General features: G+C 42.7%; 1 protein-coding gene across 1 annotated transcript; it reads right to left on the reverse strand.

Annotated features, from left to right (window-relative positions):
* Positions 1-420: 420 nt before the first annotated feature.
* Positions 421-10,169, reverse strand: LOC130206148 (regulator of G-protein signaling 20). The gene is made up of 5 exons (XM_056433953.1): positions 10,032-10,169; positions 8,979-9,139; positions 6,422-6,505; positions 6,097-6,331; positions 421-1,490 (listed from the first exon to the last, which is right to left on the reverse strand). The coding sequence occupies exons 2-5, from the start codon at positions 9,134-9,136 to the stop codon at positions 1,302-1,304; spliced, it is 666 nt and encodes a 221-aa protein (XP_056289928.1). The 5' UTR covers positions 9,137-9,139; positions 10,032-10,169; the 3' UTR covers positions 421-1,301.
* Between the last annotated feature and the right edge of the window lie 10,051 nt (positions 10,170-20,220).

Below are 20,220 nucleotides of genomic sequence, written 5' to 3' on the forward strand. Positions count from 1 at the left end.
TCAAGGTCCAGTGTAATGTAAGATTTACGGGGGAAGTAACTAATGACGGGAAACTAAGAATCGTTGTGTTTTCGTTGCCTTAGAAGGAGGCTCTCTTCCCAGAGCTGGCAACCATGTTCCTACGGTGGCCCAGAGCGGTCAAACCAAACACTGCCCTCCGACACACGCTGCACACAGGTTGGTGTGTCAGTCGCTAAATGCCGCTTTATCCTACAGACTGGACCATTTTAATAATTGTAAATATTATATTTTGGGGTTTTGGATTGTTTTTGGTAAAAAAAAACTGAAAGACATCAACCTGGGCTTTCGTGAGACGTGTAATCAACAATTCATTCATATGGAATAAATAATATTTTTCAGCCCTAAATCTGTAGAACATTACATTCGTTACACATTTTCAAACAAAGAACATCTGCAAAAAATGTTTTACATTTTAAAGTAACTTAATATGCAATGCACATATGAAACATTTCTTATATACCAGAATATATGTATATATACGTATGTGTATATACGTATATATACATACATATATGTGTATATGTATGTGTTAAACACAACGGCAAAAACAACATACGATTGTGCTTTATTTAATTTGTGAGAATTCAATGAACTATTTCACACAAATCTATTTTTAAATACACAAATATATATCAGTGGTCACGATCATGTATTCAGCTTGCCCACGTTTTGTTTGAATTAAATATAATTTGACTAATATCACAGTATTGAAACACAGACGATCTATTTCCGGGCATCAGCTCATCGAGTTGTAACAACTGTTATCTTTGAGAAGAGCTGAAAGCACCAACATGTGAAGTCGTTGTCATGTTAGAGTCGCGGTGCTCGTGTGTCGAAGATCTTATTCCAAGGCACTTTCCTTCTTCTTTAAATTACTGTTAAATAAATCCTATTAGATTCTACAAGAACTGGATATGCATTAAGGCCCACGATTTACCTAAATACAAACGCAGTGCTCACAGATGCATGCTTTCCCTCATTGAACAAGGTAGAAAAGTGCAATGTCAAGCGCTAGGGATTATATAAAAATATAGATATGTTTTCCAACAAGTGACCGCTGCTGGATAGCGTTTGTTCTTGTTCGCTCCGAGTATTTGGGGAACTCTAATCATGGGTAAATAAACAGCAGTGAACAGCTGGATAAACACCGGTTTTATGCAGTGTTCATTTCCCCGTCTGTCTCTCTCTAAATAGCAGGACTCCAACGGGAACACAAGACTCCTTCAGGGCGGGAAGCATGCGCCGATATTTGAAAAGCTAAGAGTGCGGCGGTGGCGCGTCTACGGCTCGGGGGGAGGCTCCTCCAGGCTCTTCAGCACATCCGTGTACGCGGAAGAGTTTATGAAGCGGGGGTAGGAGTCTCTCTGCATCAGCGTGTAGATCTGCTGCTGAGCGTCGTCGTACGTGTGCGAGGTCGGCTCCAGCATGTTGCGGTTTATCACCTCTCGAACGCGCGAGTCCAAACTGACCTGGAGAAGAGGAGCGGGTCAAAGGTTAAAGGTGTGAATGCACCACATGGAGCTTCAATGATTCATCGACAGAAAACTAAAGGGCTCCTATCATTACCTTCGCATTGAAAATGCAGAAGGTTATGTTTTGATCGCCGTGTATTTATTTATTTGTATGCGTGTTATTCGCAAAACAAAAAAAGTTTTAAACCGAATCGCATGACATTTGGTGGGATGATTGGTTATTATCCGGGGACCATTTGATTAGATTTTGGGATCGATCGGGTCAAAGGTCAAGGTCATGAAAAGGTCAACATCTTCTTGAATCGCATGAAATTTGGTGGGATGATTGGTTATTATCCGGGGACCATTTGATTAGATGTTGGGATCGATCGGGTCAAAGGTCAAGGTCAAGGATAGGTCAAAATCTTCTTTTTACCATAGCACGGTCAATTTTGATCCAATTGGCATGCAACTAATGCCAACATGTTCATAATTCAATGCCCAATCTTGTGATATGCGAAGGTATGCGCTCTACCGAGTGCCCATTCTAGTTAGAATATGCAACAGTTTACTTTTGCAATTTAGAGGAGATTCAACATGCTTTACTGGCCCTTTAAGGAGACACGAGTACTATTTTGAGCAACTGATTTTGCTGCAAGATCCCCTGTATTAACATAATAATTTGTGTGATTATATGAACAGCAAAAAAAGGGCCCATATTATATCAAATTGTAACGAGACGGCTATTGTGGGCAGAGAGAACTCTTTAGAGACTTCTATTGAACATTTTAGATGTTTTTAAAAATAATGCTAACAGTCGAATTCATCTTTAAAGGTGCTATATTCAAAACTCAAGGATTAATACAGCGGCAAATCACTATTTTCTATGTCAAGTTTCAAGTTTTTTTATTGTCACATCCCCTTTTATACAAGTATAATCGGTTTGTGAAATTCTTATGTTCAAAACACCCGACAGCAGTAGCAGACTAAAAAAAGAATAAGAATGAGAATAAACTATACAATATCCACACAAAAAAAAAGAAGAAAGTATTAACAATATATATATAAAACAATGTAATAGAATATACATCATGACAATATATATATATAAAACAATGTAATAAACTATACACTTTTTTGAGACAATATATATATATATATATACATACAATATATATATACAATATATATATATATAAAACAATGTAATAAAATATACACCATGGCCATAGATATTCACAGAATATGTTCTGGTGTGTGGTGTTAATGAGGGTCTCAGTCCTTGTTCAGCAGCCTGATGGCCTGACTGAAGAAGCTGTCCCTCAGTCTGTTTGTGCGGCACTTGATACTGCGGTATCGCCTGCCTGACGGTAGAAGGGTGAACAGTTTGTGGTCGGCGTGGTTATTGTCTTTCATCATCCGTTTGGCCCTGGCCACGCACCGCTTGGTGTATATGTCCAGGATGGAGGGAAGCTCACCTCCAACGATGTACTGTGCCGACCGCACCACCCTCTGTAGTGCCCTACGCTCCAGGGCGGTGCAGTTCCCGTACCAGGCGGTGATGCAACCTGTCAGAACACTCTCGGTGGTACTGGGGTAGAATGATCTGAGGATGCGGGGGCCATGTTGAATTTCCTCAGTCGCCTAAGGAAATACAGGCGTTGTTGGGCCCTTTTCACCACGTGAGTGGTGTGCGTGGTCCATGTGAGGTCCTCGGAGATGTGCACGCCGAGGAACTTGAAGCTGCTGACCCTCTCTACTGCAACTCCGTCTATGGAGATGGGGGTGTGCTCTCCTCTCCGCTTCCTGTAGTCCACGATCAGCTCCTTGGTCTTCTTGACGTTGAGGACGAGGCTGTTCTCCTGGCACCACTGTACCAGTGATCCAACCTCCTCCCTGTAGGCTGTCTCGTCGTCGTCGGTGATCAGCCCCAACACTGTTGTGTCGTCAGCAAACTTGATGACGTTGGAGCTGTGCATGGCCGTGCAGTCGTGGGTGTACAGGGAGTAGAGGAGAGGGCTCAACACGCATCCCTGAGGGGCTCCCGTGTTGAGGGTCAGCGGCTCTGAGGTGGTACTGCCCATCCTCACCACCTGGCGGCGGCCCGACAGGAAGTCCAGTATCCAGCTGCACATGGTAGAGTGCAGGCCTAGACCTCTGAGCTTGGTGTCGAGCTTGGCGGGAACAATAGTGTTGAACGCTGAGCTGTAGTCCACAACCAGCATTCGCACACAACAGTTCCTCCCCTCCAGGTGGGAAAGGGCGGTGTGAAGTGCCATGGCAATTGCGTCGTCGGTGGATCTGTTTTGACGATATGCAAATTGCCATGGGTCCAGCGTGGCAGGCAACATGGAACAAATGAAGTCCTTGACCAACCTCTCGAAGCATTTACTGACAATCGAGGTGAGGGCTACGGGTCTCCAGTCATTCAGGCAGGTTACCTTGGGGTGTTTGGGGACAGGCACAATGGTGGACATCTTGAAGCTCTCAGGAACAACAGCCTGGGACAGGAGAGGTTGAAGATGTCTGCGAAGACTCCTGCCAACTGGTCTGCACATGCTCTGAGGCGCGCCCGGGATGTGGTCGGGACCTGCCGCCTTCCGGATGTCCACCCGCTTGAAGGCTCTGCGCCGTCAGCCTCTGAGATGATCAGCAGGCTGGTCTCCTCGGCGGCGCTGCCTTGGCGGGCTGCCGTTCACGTCGAACCGAGCAAAGAATGTATTTAGCTCGCCTGGGAGGGAGGTAGAGGAGTTCTCTTCACCGCTGGTTCTCCCTCTGAAGTCCGTGATTGTCTGTAGCCCTTCCACACACCTCTCACGTCATGGCTCTTGAGCTTTTCCTCCACCTTGTTCCTGAACTCCCGCTTGGCAGAGCCGATGGTCTTCTGGAGGTCGTGGCGGGCTCTTTGTATTCCGCCATATTCCCGGAGTCAAAGGCGGTGTTACGCGTCTTGAGTGCAGCGAACATCGCCATTTATCCACGGTTTCTGGTTGGGATAAATCCGAACCGACTTGGTAGGAACAACGTCATCTATGCATTTCTTGATGAACCCGGTGACTGAGGACGCGTACTCACTGGCGTTGTTGTCCGGCGCGACCTTGAACATATCCCAGTCAGCACGTTCAAAACAGTCCTGTAGCATAGACTCCGATTGGTCCGACCAGCGTTGCACTTCCTTCACAGCGATTGGTTGCTGCTTCAGCTTCTGCCTGTAGGCGGGGAGTTGTTGGATGGAGCGGTGGTCCGATTTGCGAGCGGTGGGCGGAGGAGGGCTTTGTATCCATCCGGAAGGGAGTGTAGCAGTGGTCGAAATCCGCTCCCCGCGTGTTGCTTGTTATGTGTTGGTAGAACTTCGGGAGAACTTTCTTCAGGTTCGCTTTGTTGAAGTCCCCCGCCACAATGAAAGCAGCCTCGGGGTGTGCCGACTCCTGCTCGCTGATCGCCCGTAGAGTTCCTTCAGCGCTATGTCCGTGTTAGCTTGAGGCGGAATGTACACAGCAGTTACGGTGACTGCTGTAAACTCCTTGTAGCCAGAATGGTCGACACATGAGCATTAGGTACTCCAGGTCCGGGGAACAGAACGACTTGAGAGTATGTACATGACTTTGGTTGCACCAAGATCTGTTTATCATGAGACATACCCCCCCTCCACGATCTTTACCAGAGAGAGTCTTTGTTCTGTCAGCGGTGGACGGAAAATCCTGCCGGCTCGATGGCTGAGTCGGTAACCTCCTCCGACATCCATGTCTCCGTAAGGCAGATGATGTCGTTGTCCTTAGTTTCCCGGTGGAATTGAATACGAGCCTGTAGCTCGCATAGCTTATTGTCCAAAGACTGTACATTTGCCAGTAAAATGGTGGGTAGTGGGGGTCGATTGGCTCGACGTCTCAGCCTGACCAGCACGCCAGCTCGCTTCCCCCTCCGTCGGCGACGCTTGCGTGAGATCGCGCCTAAAATGGACGGAGATAGTTCCGCTACTGTTCCTGGCGGGACGTCCGAGTAAGAGTTGAAAAACTCTGGTAGGCGGCGAGCAACTGCCGATCCAATCTCCAGAAGTGTGCATCTGTCGTACGTTAACTGGCTGCTAACGTTTTGTGCAAAAATAGTCGCAATAAGAAGAATAAATAACAAAAAACTACTACAAAATCCGGGAGCTCGCAACACAGCAGCCATCACGTACGGCGCCATATCCCAGATATATCGGAGGAATGGCGTCCTGAGCAGACTGCGCTCATCAACTGTTGTTAGCACCGTTAGCGATGTTAGCACCGTTAGCTTGCAGCTATTGGTTATTGCTAATATATATATAACGCGACACCCGTAGGAGTGAAGTTCCTCTTTAACTGACAATTTTTATTTATTTTTACAAATCAACCTTTTTTTGTAATATAAAGCATACATTTTTCGTGCCTATTGAATAGTTTGCAACAATGCAAATAGGCATTATTTGCTAAATGTAGGATATTTTCAACTGATGGTTGGTGAATTAACAAGCAATGTTGTTCAAATGATGGGATTAATCAAGAAAATAACCATTGGCTGCCTGGTGATTATTATCTTTAAAGATTATATATATATAAAATAATAATAATAATTGCAGCCATAACCTCATACAGTGGCTCACCTCTTTCGGGGAGAGGATTGAGATGAAGTCCTCGTATATCTGCCGGACTTTCTCCTCCACCACCGTCTTGTTGGTCTCCTTTTTGAGCTCCTCGCAGGCGAACCAGAACATCATGTTCTCCTCGCTGAACTCCGTCCGCAGGAACTGCCGGAAGCAGCCGCGACCCGCCGCACTCTTCATCATCCTCTCAAACGACATCGTCCAGGAGCTAGCGTCATCCAGAGTGGGCTGCGCGCTGAAAGGTGAAAGAATTGCGGGTGCATCGGTTCGCTGTTATTTAATGATCTCTCGCACACGGGGGAGGGCCGCGGCGTTCGGCCGTTACCTTTCGTCAAAATAGGAGTTTCCCTCGGTTCTGCGCTCAAAGGTGGACCTCTGTATCGTCTCGTCCTCACTCCTCACGGTCAAACTGGAACGAAGAACAACACAACGAGGCGCGTCATCCTGATGTGATGCTGCAGCCGAGCATTTAAAATAACGTGAGAGTCGGTTTAAAGTCAAGTCCGAGCTGTCAAACAGCGACATCTCTAATACACGACACGGTACGATGAATGTGGGCACGCTTGCAAGCAGCAGACGGCTAACTTAGCTTAGCATAAAGCAACCGCGTGGCGAAAAGAATTTTGGCATTGAACGTTTCTTCACTGCGTACATTTCAGATCACAATGCCACGTGGTTTGGTTGTTAAGCAACAAAAAGACTTGATTACGGTTGTAAAATATTGAACGAACGCCGTTACGTGACATTGTTTGTTACCTTCGCATTGAGAATGCGGAAGGTTATGTTTTGATCGCGGTGTATTTATTTATTTATTTGTATGCGTGTTCCTCGCATAACACAAAAAGTTTTAAACCGAATCGCATGACATTTGGTGGGATGATTGGTTATTAGCCGGGGACCATTTGTTTAGATTTTGGGATCGATCGGGTCAAAGGTCAAGGTCATGGAAAGGTCAAAATCTTCTTTTTACCATAGCACGGTCAATTTTTATCCAATTGGCATGCAACTAATGCCAAAATGTTTATAATTCAATGCCCAATCTTGTGATATGCGAAGGTATGCGCTCTACCGAGTGCCCGTTCTAGTTTGTTTGTTTGACCTGTCCACTTCCTCTCCCATCTGCCCCTAGTGGACACTCCTGCCTTTTATACCCGTTATTATACCACGCAACTTTTTAGTGGTCACTTAGTAATAACACTCGCTCTGACCCAATGCAACCACGACCACACTCCACGTGTCCGTGGTTTGCATGAACAATGGGTTTTTGCTGGATATGCCGCACTATTTCTTGGCGGGGCGTTTTCCCGGAGTCGTTGTCATGGTGAGGTTGCCAGGAAGAAAACTCCAGAATTTTGTAAAGAAGGCCAATTTAGTCTATTTCCTGAATAGTGTCGCCCCAAATCACTAACAAACCGCCCACCAGTACATTCCTTCTGATACATACCATTACAGAGAGGTTCTGTTGGCCTGTTGTAGCGCTTTAAAGACGCTGCATGTCGGTTGTTCCACATTTGAAATGACAGAACACCGCCAGTAGATTCAGGAGGATCTCCTGGGAACGTTTCGGTAAATAATAAAGGATCCCGTGGGGATCACCAGCGCGTAAATAAACTGTTTTCAACACCCGGGGTAGCAGCCGGCTTAATTGGCTCAGGTGTGTGAGTCCACTGTGAGCCATCCCATCGGGGGACGTGGTCGCTGTAGCCGTGCAACATTCGGAGGGAATTGATACAGAGGCGGAGATGAAACGTGTTTCTCCTTCCCGGTGGAGCGAATTAACGGCGTCAGGTTGGCCGTCCTCGAGACGGAGCACGAGTTAACGGGGGATGATTCCAGAACAGATTAAAAACCCCGAGGATGAGATCCAGCGTGGGTCACAGGACCCTGTGTTCCTGTGTTTCTCTGATGATGATGATGATGATGATGATGATGGTGGTGGTGGTGTGGGCGGTGGTGTTGGTGAATGGGTGGGAGGATGGAAGCAAGAAGGAAGTTGTATCTACGATTGAGCTGCAGTTATTAAATGAGTGTCACGTTATATTTATATGTCTCAAGTGCATTATCTGTGATTTACCATCGGCCTCAAAAAACAACAACAAAAAACAAAGTTCGGCCAAGAATTCCTCTACTTTAGTTCGAGTGTCGTGAGCAGGACGAGTGTTTGAATGCACAAAGTGGCGGGTTTGACGGGAAATAAGCGCGTTAAAAACAAACATTTGCGCAACAGCCTACTTTTTTCTGTAATTAATTTATATTTTATAGAATTGTATTATCAGACACCGTAGCTCAGCTGACATTATTATGCATAACGTTAAGTGGAAAAGATAGAATTGTGAATGATATTTTAAAAGAAACCCGCAGATTTGTACATATATATATATATATATTGTTCCCACTTTCCATGCTGTGTTCGGGAATGTTACAAATAAATTTAAATGTGGATTTAAATGACAATAAAAATGTAACTATAAAAAAATTAACTGAGTAATAAGAAGTATTTTTTCTTGTTTCTGGAAACATTGGAACGAGTGTATGTTTTTTGAACCACAAGTGACTTTGTAACTGCAGTGATTGTACCTGCGTCCTCTTATTGTATTTTATATATAGTTGCTGTGTTTGTGTTGGTTGCTTTATAGACTTATTTGTCTGGAATATATATATATATATATATATATATATATATATATACACACATATATATATAAATATATATATAATATAAAATCAGTTGCCTGTCCATTTCCGGAGTGTTGCCTAATTGATAAATCGACTCTCCTGCGGACTGAGAACCAGAAGAAAGGCAACTGCGTGGCCTCAAGAGGAAGACCCCCCCCCCCCCCCAGCCCGGCTGCGTGGGGAGCCGCGCGGCGTGTCATCAGTACCAGGAGCAGCTACAGCAGCAGCACCAGCAGAAGCAGCAGGCGTTGGAGGCGTTGGTGGGCGTGTTTCCCATTCTGTGGCGCGCGTGGAGGACACTGGCAGCTGCTTCCTGGTGAACCTGCATCTGTCTCTGGCGCATCTCCTCCCGCTCTGAGCCCATGGACTGCGAGGAGGAGGAGAAGGAGGAGAAGGCACGGAGAGAGGACCACAGGGAGAGAGTCACGCGCGTTGTGTTGCGCGTGTGCGTATACACATCACACAGGAGAGGTTGTTAAAACAGCTCCATTAGAGCGGTTACATGTCATACATTAAGACTCGTCTCGCGGAATGCACGACCACTACATGATCGTGACGCGTGTGTCCACATCAAATGATGCGTGTGGTGCGTTCAGGTGCAGATGTCGCGATGCAAACAGCTCGAAATGTAAGTACCGGTGTGTTGGATCATGCCGAATGCAACAACACGACAAACCGCCTTTCCGTCGCTCGTCTCTCCTGCTCTCACTTGGTGTGTGCGGGAGGAGCAGAGAGAAGCCCGGTGATAGCGACAAGGCGTTACTCTTGGACCGCAGTCATCATACCCATCAGTCGCATCCTCGGGAGGATACACACACACACACACACACACACACACACGCGCGCGGAGAGACATACACGCACACATGCATGATGGTCGGTTGGAAGCAATCACTCGAAAGCCTGCAGCGTGCAGCCGTTTATAGAAACATAATGACATTATTTGATCAGAAAAGCTGATACATTTATAATCTGGATTTTTCTTTCCAGGCAAAAAAGAAAAGAAAAGCAGCAGATCTGCAGATATTTACATGTATTGTTACGTATTTGATAAGAGATTATTACCATGTTTAGTTCAGATCCCAACACGTAAACGAATGCTGTTATTTATGATTGCTGCAATATCCACATAAAGATGCATCAGCTTCATCCTGACATTTATCCGCCTTATTTTTTAAATTTTGTTTTAATCCCGAAAAAAGATGTGCACCGACACGAGGGGTTGTGATGATTAAAGTCAAATATAAACGTCTACTCACTGTGTCACCATGAATGCCGGAATACAGGTGATTTTAGTTTGGGGCTCGATCCCATCCGTCTGCCTCGACTTGACTCGAACTGGTTGCTGTCCTCTGTGCGCATGCGCTACTTCTGCAAGTGTGAAAATATGTTTCTGCGCGCCGCGCATTACCGGCCAGAACCGAATGTGCGATGTGTGTATCAGCAATGGCTTCTCCGGGATCCATATTTCAAATGATTTATTACTGATGTAGTATACATGCTGTCTCGCAAAGACATGTATTATATTCCTCTTTCTTCCTGGCAAACTAAACCTCCCAGATTATGTATAAAAGCATGCATGAAAATAAAAGGATTTTAAAATATTGCAAGAGATATTCTTTACTTCTTCACTCTCCTGCTGTCAGTTTGTATAGCTGTCAAGTTATGTATACCAAGGCTTGAATAATTCAATTACACATCTGGAAAACCCCATTAACCACAGCTGCAACTTCCCCGCTTACGGTGCGGCCAGCAGGCGCAATGCCTCTTTTGTCCACCAGAGGGCAGCAGTGGCTCGTTTAGTCTGGAGAGCACGTAATACAAAAACAGAGATGACGCAACGGTGCTGATGTGTTTAATTCATTATTATTTTATTATTGGACTTATCTTGCTCGTCAGTTATATCTGTCTACACAATCTAAATGCTGCGGTGGTGCAAATAACCTGTGAATAAGTATTGAGCGTTTCCATTTTACTGGACCATTTAGTAGACTGCCTCTCATGTATTGAATCAGTGTTGTGGTCATTCATTACTGTCAATCAATCAGTCAATCAATTAATATATTTTGTCCAAACAAATTGGAAATGGTTATGTTTTTCTTTTCCATCACCCAAAAAATACAAATTACAAACCGAGCCGTGGGCTTGTTGAACCGTTGCGTCACTATTTCCTTCCAGATGAATCATCTCATGACCCGTTGGAGGAGCCCAACAATTAGCCACAATTAAATAACATGACATCACATGTTACTTAGCTGCAGCTTTTATCCAAAGCGACGGACAGTAAGTGCATCAACCACGAGTACAAACTCAGAACAACAAGAATCAAGAAAGTAACAGTTCTTCAAGAAAGCCAAACTACAAAAATACCATAAGTATTACCATGAGTAATAACATGAGTAATACCATGAGTAATAACATGAGTAATACCATAAGTAATAACATGAGTAATAACATGAGTAATACCATAAGTAATACCATGAGTAATAACATGAGTAATACCATGAGTAATACCATAAGTAATAACATGAGTAATAACATGAGTAATACCATAAGTAATAACATGAGTAATACCATGAGTAATAACATGAGTAATACCATAAGTAATAACATGAGTAATACCATGAGTAATACCATAAGTAATAACATGAGTAATAACATGAGTAATACCATAAGTAATACCATGAGTAATACCATGAGTAATACCAAAAGTAATAACATGAGTAATACCATGAGTAATAACATGAGTAATACCATAAGTAATACCATGAGTAATAACATGAGTAATACCATGAGTAATAACATGAGTAATACCATCAGTAATAACATGAGTAATACCATAAGTAATACCATGAGTAATACCATGAGTAATACCAAAAGTAATAACATGAGTAATACCATGAGTAATACCATAAGTAATAACATGAGTAATACCATAAGTAATACCATGAGTAATACCATAAGTAATACCATGAGTAATAACATGAGTAATAACATGAGTAATACCATAAGTAATACCATAAGTAAATATAACGTAGACACTAATCAAAAGCACCAAATATTACAAAATACAAGGTGCTGTTTGTTTTGCAGTGTTATTAACAGCAGCTGTCCTTTCACGAATGAGCCCTTCAATCTTTTAGTGTGGGATAATCCGCCCCAAACAGACTGCAATAACGCCACACACTGGACACAGGAGGAGGAAAACCAATCAAATCACATACATGTTTGTCATTGCACAGCACATATTGTGAAATGAGATTATCCGCTGCTGCCGAAGTTTCAAAATGCGAAATTGGAAATATGCTAAATGGTGATTGCAGCAGAGGATCCACATCCATCCGCTCCCACTTTGTGTGTGTGACGCGGCTATAAGACTAATTATAAGTAAACAAGTTTCTCACTGAGCCTCGTAATACATCACACGTCCGGTTAAATGCTCCATTTTTTCTGATGCGGTAACTCTCACTGTCCTCTGGAGCTGCAACCCAGCACAGTGTTTCCATAAAAACATAAAAACGATCCAGCCTCCCAAAACACATCCAGTAACTCAGCCATCGAGCTGGTGCCACAACTCAAACCTGCCGTGACGTTCACTCTGCAGCTTATTAAGTTCCCATTTTACAAGCCGGGGCCCCGATTAATTTACAAGTCATTTTTTTGCAGTGAGACAAAAAAATCTTTTAATGCGTCAAAAGTCTATTTTTTGGGGCGTTGGAATATAAAGTCGAGTTACACACTGCAGAGTTTTATCTCAGAGCCACAGAGGTTTTCGCTGACTACTCTCCTCCTCGCCTCCTCTCCTCCCTCCTCCCCTCTCCTCCTCTCCCTGCTGATTGGATGCCTTTCCCATCTGGACTGCCACAGGGCCAGATTGGGAAGGTGAGGATATCTGCTTGAGTCCTCGTGTAAAATCCCATGAACTGTTGATCATAAGCAGCTAATTAAAAATGTAATGTGCATCATGGAAATTGGGAAGACCTTTCTTTTTTTCATATTTTTCTTTTGACAATTTACAACATTGATTATCTTGTTCTGGTCTCCTCCAGCTCCAGAGGGAGATATATCGTTTCTTACAGGTGTGCGGAGCGATTGTAGAGAACAGCTGCCAAAAAAACATGAGAGCGATGGAAGTGAAGTTCTATACACACACACACACACACACACACACACACTTTAATTAAGGTGGATCAAGCAGGGATGAGTTTTTTTTAATATTGAAGTGCCCTCTGAGCCGCATGCCAAACCAGCCGTTAGCAGGTGTACACGTTTATTTAAGGTTGTTTTATTCATTCCCCCATCGGCCCGTCATACTCGGCCTCTGATTGGTTGGTTACGTGTTGCCTTCTCTTTAGGATCGGTGAGGTTTATTGCTGATGAATGAGGTGGGCGCTTGGCGGGTTGATGATGTCTACATAAGGACGGCAGCCTTCTCACAATGACCTGATTTAAAACACGTGTTATGTTGCTGTTCATGTCCTGCACATACGGATGGAATGAAATTATAGATCTGTGGGGGATTTCCATTGTAATGTGGTGCCGTCATAAAGCTCAGGGTTCATCTTAATGTTGATATGTGGCTCACTGAACATTAAAAAAACGGCACTTCATATTAAAACGGTCGCCGGTTCTTGTCGTAAATTATTAGAATAAAAACATTGACTTGCTTAAAGTGTTTATTCAGTATCTATGAATGATGACTGCAGGGGGTGAGATGTTATCATGATTAGACCCTGCTGCCTTATCTAGATTGAACTCATCTTAATTGATCAAGAGCGGCCATTTTTAAAATTCAAAGGTCAATGCACGCGAGTGATATCCAGTGTATTGCAGCTTGTGTCATTCTGGAGGAAATTGTCTTTTTTTGGGTCAATATTACCTCCTTGGGGTTCGCAGTCAAACATTTGTCTTTTATTCAGGGCTTTATTTAAAAATGTATGTTTGCTGACATTATTCTGCACAAAGCTCGAGCATGCACCGTGTCTGCTTTCAGCCACATGGGAGGTCGACCTCCCGTGACCTCTGATGTTGGGCGATAAAAGCCTCCCGGTCCGTCCCGGAGTCCCAGTTCACCCTGAAGGTGTCGGAGAGGTTTGAGTTCGGTCAGGATCCTCCACTCACCACTGGGAAAACAGTCAATATTTCTGTTAAGTTTATTTCCTTCAGACTTATCTCTTATTTAATCTTTATTTGGACCTCTTCAGGCTTTAAAAACTCCTTCAAACACAACAAGCCGCCCATCTCATGTTACCTACGAGGCCATAACGTGCCTAGAGTTGGGATCATTATTAGACAATGATGACTTTATGATATTTATATATGTATACATATATATATATACATATATATATTCATATATATATATATAATATATGTATATATAAATATCATAAAGTAATCATTTTCTAATAATGATATATAGATATATATATATATCATTATTAGACAATGATTACTTCATGATATTTATATATGTATATATATACATATAAATATATATATTAATATAAATATATATAAATATATATACATATATATAGCATATATATACACTATATATAAATATCATAAAGTAATCATTTTATAATAATGATATATATATATATGTATGTATATATACATATATATACTGTATATTGTTAGCTGGGAAAATCCTGGTGTTGCATTAAGACTTCCAAAGGACAATCAGCTCCAGAACTCGGATGTACAGGACAATCAATGATTCAAATATTTCTTTTGATTCACCAAAGAAAAGCACAAAATGAATCACCATATATTCAATAATCTAATTCCTGTGTTATTGAGATGATCAAATCACTTTATTACAATTGCATTTTAAATATGCTTTTTGCTGCATATATGTACACCATCGAGCCACGATGGTCCTGAAGTGAGTGATTTGTAAGCGGCTGTAATGAGAAGCAGAGAGAGCAGGTAATGAAGGGATGAGGTGGAGATGAGATTCACTTTCACGCCTCATTCGCTGCCAGACAGTCATACTGTCCACAGGAAGTCGGAAGGCAAACGCGTGAATGTGGTTCTTCTTCTGCCGGAGCTGGAGCCGCCGAGTGGATCGCCCTCTGGTTTCCAGAGTGTGACGGATGAAGCTGACGTGTCGCCTCCTCTCGGCGCCTCGCTGCTGCCACGCCCTTTAACCACGGTGAGCGTTAGTTGATGTGCAGGTGGAACCTCAGCCCCTCCCATCGGCATGTGAATGGGTGAATGGCGTCATGTTGAACGCGCTCGACAAGCACGGGGTCCATTTACTCTGTTTCAAGGCCTGACGCGTCTCCTCGAGGACAGCGACTTGAAAAACGTGGAAACCAATTAGAGATCTCTCAGGAATATAATGAAGGTTGGGAGAGATGCAACACGCTCCTCCAAAATAATTGGGCCGACACCGTCGATGGCTTGCGGATGTATACCGCTGCACCGCGGCGGGAAGAGAGACCAGGTGTGTCTCCTTCCTCCTCCTCCATGCCAGTTGGGCTCATCCTTATATAAGATAGCTATATTTATACTGCAGTACGAAGGGAGAGAGAGGAGCATGAAAGTGAGAACAAGTTAGAATGTGTTATAGTTTGAAGGCCGGACAGCAGATATAAAAGCCTTCATGTTTATGATTATTTTAGCATAAAAGTCATTGCCATTGAACATGAATAATGTCTGACTAATGGTTTGAGTCTCGCTTGTGAGCTTCCTGTCCCCGACTCCTGGAGCCAGAAGGCTGAACCATCACTTTCTGTATCTTCCTGCTTGTTTTTGGTTTTTAAACTCTGTTACTTTGACCTTTTCATACCAGTAAGCTCACGTTTCTCTATTCTTTTGTCATTAAACCCCTCAACTATTCCAATCTCCATCTGGGTCCTATATTCCTTGATGCCTCACGCTCACACCGGGGACATTTCATGTCCATTTGTTGCATTAAAAAATCAACTTTATTGTAATTATTTACAGTTCATAGTAGAACTAATGTGTCGGTTTTGCCACCATGTCCACCGACTGTTAATATTTGTGCTGAAATCAAGTAACTGACAGTTTATTCAGACGTTTTTAATGATACAAATTTGTCAGTCAATAAACACAGAAGTTAGACTCGGCCCACGCTGCCAAATTAATCATCCTGTCGAGGAATCTCCGGTACAGTATTTCTTTTAGCTTTTTGGAAAAACTGAGTCAGACTCCAGACCATTTTGTTCCCAAATGTTCTGCTTGTGTGTTTTGTCTTTATAAGGCAGCAGCGTGAGCGTCTTTCCCTTGGAGCTGACGGTCCTTCCTGCTCTCGAACGCTCCGTGATCTTGTATTCTGGAGAGCTGCCTGGTTGCATCATCTCGAGCACCCACCGCGCAGCAGGCGACGAACAGCTAACACCGTTGGCATTTTGCTTTTTTATTTATTTTCAGCATTTTGTTTGTGACAGAAGGAGCAGAAGGAGTCGGGGTGGCAGATACGTGCCCACACACATGCAATGGGTCATTTAGTCCACAGGACCACAGCATCCAACTTCAACGATGCAACTGCAGCTTCTATCATATCATTGATATGAAAATGTGAGTTTTCCACTCTGCAGACCCCTCTGAAGAGTGGCTAATCCTTTTGCACCAAAAAGAACAATTTAAAAGCTCCCAAATGAGGACTTTGTTCTGTCAGAATCCGTTAACCTCCATTATTTTTCCTCCAAAGCTTTAAGAAGTAAATGAGTTATTCGAGGCAGAGTGTCTGTCTGAAGGCGGTGTGACGCGAGGCAGCAATGTGGCGTCCCGGATAACGAGCTGCTTCCACGCGTTCAGGAGGCCAGAGTCACGCTTCTTTAGTCGGTTGTCGTGTTTCTCATCCACCGCAGTGAGTCGTGGAGAAAGCGTTCTTCAGGTTGTTGATTCCAGTGGCTGCAACAGGCCGTTTATTCCTCCAGGCATATAGTTTCACTGTGTTGGACTTGAACGTCAAGACTTGAACGTCCTCCAAGATCTCTGTTGTTTACGGTTGATTACTATTTTCCACTTTTGTTTTTACTGAATGATAGATTGTAGAGATTGCTTTTCTGTGACTAATCGCATACAAAAATGCCTCTTTTTTTATCTGAAAGATTCATTTAGGTGGTTTATGTAGTAGTAGTAGTAGTAGCTTTATTGTCAATTTCTATACAAAGGAATCGATAGGATGTTTCCCAATCTCCCACGGTGAAACATATAAAAGTGCACAGGCACAACAGATAAGACACACATCCGAATACTACTAAAAAAACATAAAGAGAGAATTCACGTTTTGTTATTTATATATATATAATATATATATAATAAATATGTAATACAATTTTAAACAAGTGAATACAATATTAAATGTGTATTAATGTAAATGTATTAAATGAGTATGGTAGACCTCAATATCCTGAAGGCAAATGATGGAAATGCAAGATAGAAGATAATTATGTCACACAAAGCAGCCCAATTAAACCATTAATAACATTAAATAGAACTTTGTTTTGCAGTATAATAATAATAAGGTGCACACCCACTGAGGGTTGAGTTGAGAATCAGTACCCTTAACTCAGTCAGAGCTGCTCGAGGGGGGGGGGGGGTCAAACTGGTGAAGAAGATACTTCAAACTGTTGGGTTTTTTTGTTTGCTTTTTTTAATCTAAGGTTATTATTCCGGTCTTGGTATTGAGCCTTCCAATTAGCTCTATTAAAAGCAGCTAAATGAGTATGAAAATAATGATCAGTGGTTCGTGAAGGGCAAAGCTGAACCCCCTGGAGGAGGCGGCCATCTATTATTTAAGGTGTTACAAAGAGAGAATTACACAATTTAGCTATTAGACGGGAGGTTTCTTTCCTGGTCAAAAACAAAAGCTGTGAACATTGATGCAAAGGTCAAAGGTTCTGTTGCATAGCACAGTAATATGTTTAATTTAGCTATAGGTAAATAACAAAGGTGGTATGTAAACGATAAGTAAGCTTCTAGTGACTCAGAGGAGGTGGATTGTCTTTAAGTATCTATGTGGCCAAGATGTCTGCCTCCAGAGGGTCTGTTTCAAAGTATGTTCTCTGTTTACAGGGTGCAGTGTGATGAGAGCAGAGACATTTTGACAATAGAAACAGAAGTCTCCAAAAAAATAATGTAATATGAAAATAATCTAATTGGCTTTTATGGACGAGCGAACATGTTTTTTTTCATTGTTGCAATGTTTTCTATTTTACTGGTTCAATACAGAACTATTGCTATTCATGAATGCCTGAGGCGTGACCACTACCCTCTCAGTTGTGTCCCCTTCATCTTATATGTATGGTTATGCTTTGGTCCTTTCACTTTAAATTAGTCATTATTCAGTTGAAAGAATATACTCCGTTCTAAGGTTGGAGAAACATCTATTATTCATACTGTTTTCCTACAGCTGAGAATAAAGATGTTTTTCTCATGATACAAATGTGAGATTATTCGTATTAATAACGATCCACAGACAATAGAAGTCATTCATGAGTTGATTGGTTGGTCCGTCTCAAAAGATATTGGATTTATTTCCAAGTCATTGTTCATGGTATTCAGAGGAAGCATTATAATCTCTCTGTTGATCTCTTAAATATTCATCTAAGGCCATCATCAGGGCAACATTTAGAAAGTTTAGTGGTAATTAGAAAATACTAGTGAGCTAATATACAAAACCATGAGTGTGAGAATGTCATGACATTGAGGAATTAAATAAGTCCCTTTATATTTTTCAGGCTTGGTAAGCAGAACTGAATATCAACAAATATAAACACAATTTATTTCCCTAGATTGAATCAATTCATTCATTAATTGGCGGAAATGGTCTTCCACACCGAACTGACCTGCAGTCACGGGAAGTTTAAATGAATCTTTTCTCCGTTGATCCTAATCGTCTCAACCCAGTAACGAAGGTGAGCAATAAGCAGAGTCCAGCCTGGAATAAATAAACACACCTGGGAAATTATTGAGAGCAGATTTGATCTGATGGCTGTCAAATCTGTGACACTGGACACCTGTTTGGACCGAGTGCACCCTGGAATCACGCTGCAACGGCCGGTTCGTGTTGGACTGCTGAAGTGATTTGATGCACTCACTGATTTTACTGCTCTTGGTTTAGCGTGTGCTATAAAGAAAGAAGAAGAGGACAATTTAACGAAATTCTCACAGCTACTGTATTAGGCACCATACTGGTCGTATAGGCATCAGCATCCCAAGAGAAATGGTATATATACGGCCATCATAAAATCAGCTTGTGTGTGTGTGTGTGTGTTGTCTTGAAATGTGCCAGTGTGTGTGAATGTGGGTGAGTTTGAAATCTGCAAGGGAAAGTCATGGAGTTGCATTTTCTTGTACTGTTCAATTGGAAAAAGGAAAGTAATACAAAAGAAAAGTTGGAAGAGGAAAAATGAAAGCATCATAATAAAGAAGCATTTAGTATTAGATTTCATCATTTATTCGGCAAAATCCCATTAAAACTATTTCCATGTTCCCATTGAATATTATAAAAGAGAAAAAAAACTACAATTTGGAGACATCAATCAGAACCAGGTGAACTTAAACACAAAGAAAGTTGGAAAGGATCATAACAGAGACGTTGAGTTTGCTGATTTGGAAACCTAATTTGTTCTTGTCAAAAAGCAGCAAACACGTACGAAAAGACTCCAGGAAGTCAAGAAGTAATGTATTTTAGGCTGCTATTCGACACATTTAATTTATCAGCACGGATATATCTCGAAGTCCAATCTCTGAGATCCTAAACCTTTCATCAGGGCGACTTTGATCTTCTGTTGGATTTGTGATTCGGAGTCATTTCCGTCGTTGGAATCTGTTTCATACGCTTTCCTTTGATGAGCTAAATCACGCTGTGATGTCTCGAGTTCGGTCCCACATCTTTTCCAGGCGGTGAGTCACATCGAAAAGATCCTTCAGCCTCTACTTGCATGCTCGGCCACTTAAATCACTCTTACCGCCTCGTCCGCCAATCGAGTCCAACAAGCAGGCGAGCCCTTCGAAAGATGATTTAGATCAAAGTCGAAAAATAATAGCAGCCATGTTGGGAGCAGAGAGAGGGGGCGGGGGGGCGGAGGTGGGGGTTGCAAGATATAGAGTTAGTGGTATCTGCTTGAGCTCAAATTTTATTTACCACCTATGAATTGTTCAAATATTCGATGCAAATGATCCTTCTCAGAAATATGTGTGAAGCCGCAGGGTTTTACTTTTAATGCTGTTTGCTAGAAGACCGGCGTGTATGCGCGTGGAGGAGAAGCCGAAGGCAGAGAGGAGCTTTATAAACCACGTCTTCACCTCGCCGAGGTGTCGGAGGAAGAGGATGAGCAAATGTGCCGTGAGGGGGAGAAAAGTTGAAATATTAACACCTCAAAAAAACTTAGTTTCACTGAATTTATCACGCCGGTCGTGTGTTATCTAAATCAACACGCAAAGCGTTGCACATTTTTCACGTGA

This window comes from Pseudoliparis swirei, chromosome 16 (genome assembly GCF_029220125.1).
Source record: "Pseudoliparis swirei isolate HS2019 ecotype Mariana Trench chromosome 16, NWPU_hadal_v1, whole genome shotgun sequence".
Lineage (NCBI taxonomy): Eukaryota > Metazoa > Chordata > Actinopteri > Perciformes > Liparidae > Pseudoliparis > Pseudoliparis swirei.

Bases quoted from the DNA above. Each gene is read 5' to 3' on its own strand.
- LOC130206148 (XM_056433953.1), bottom strand. From the start codon at position 9,136: ATGGGCTCAGAGCGGGAGGAGATGCGCCAGAGACAGATGCAGGTTCAC. The intron at 6,506-8,978 runs GTACTGATGACA...TCTTCGTTCCAG, and splicing joins TGCTGCTGTAGCTGCTCCTG to TTTGACCGTGAGGAGTGAGG. The intron at 1,491-6,096 runs GTGAGCCACTGT...CCTCTTCTCCAG, and splicing joins CAATCCTCTCCCCGAAAGAG to GTCAGTTTGGACTCGCGCGT.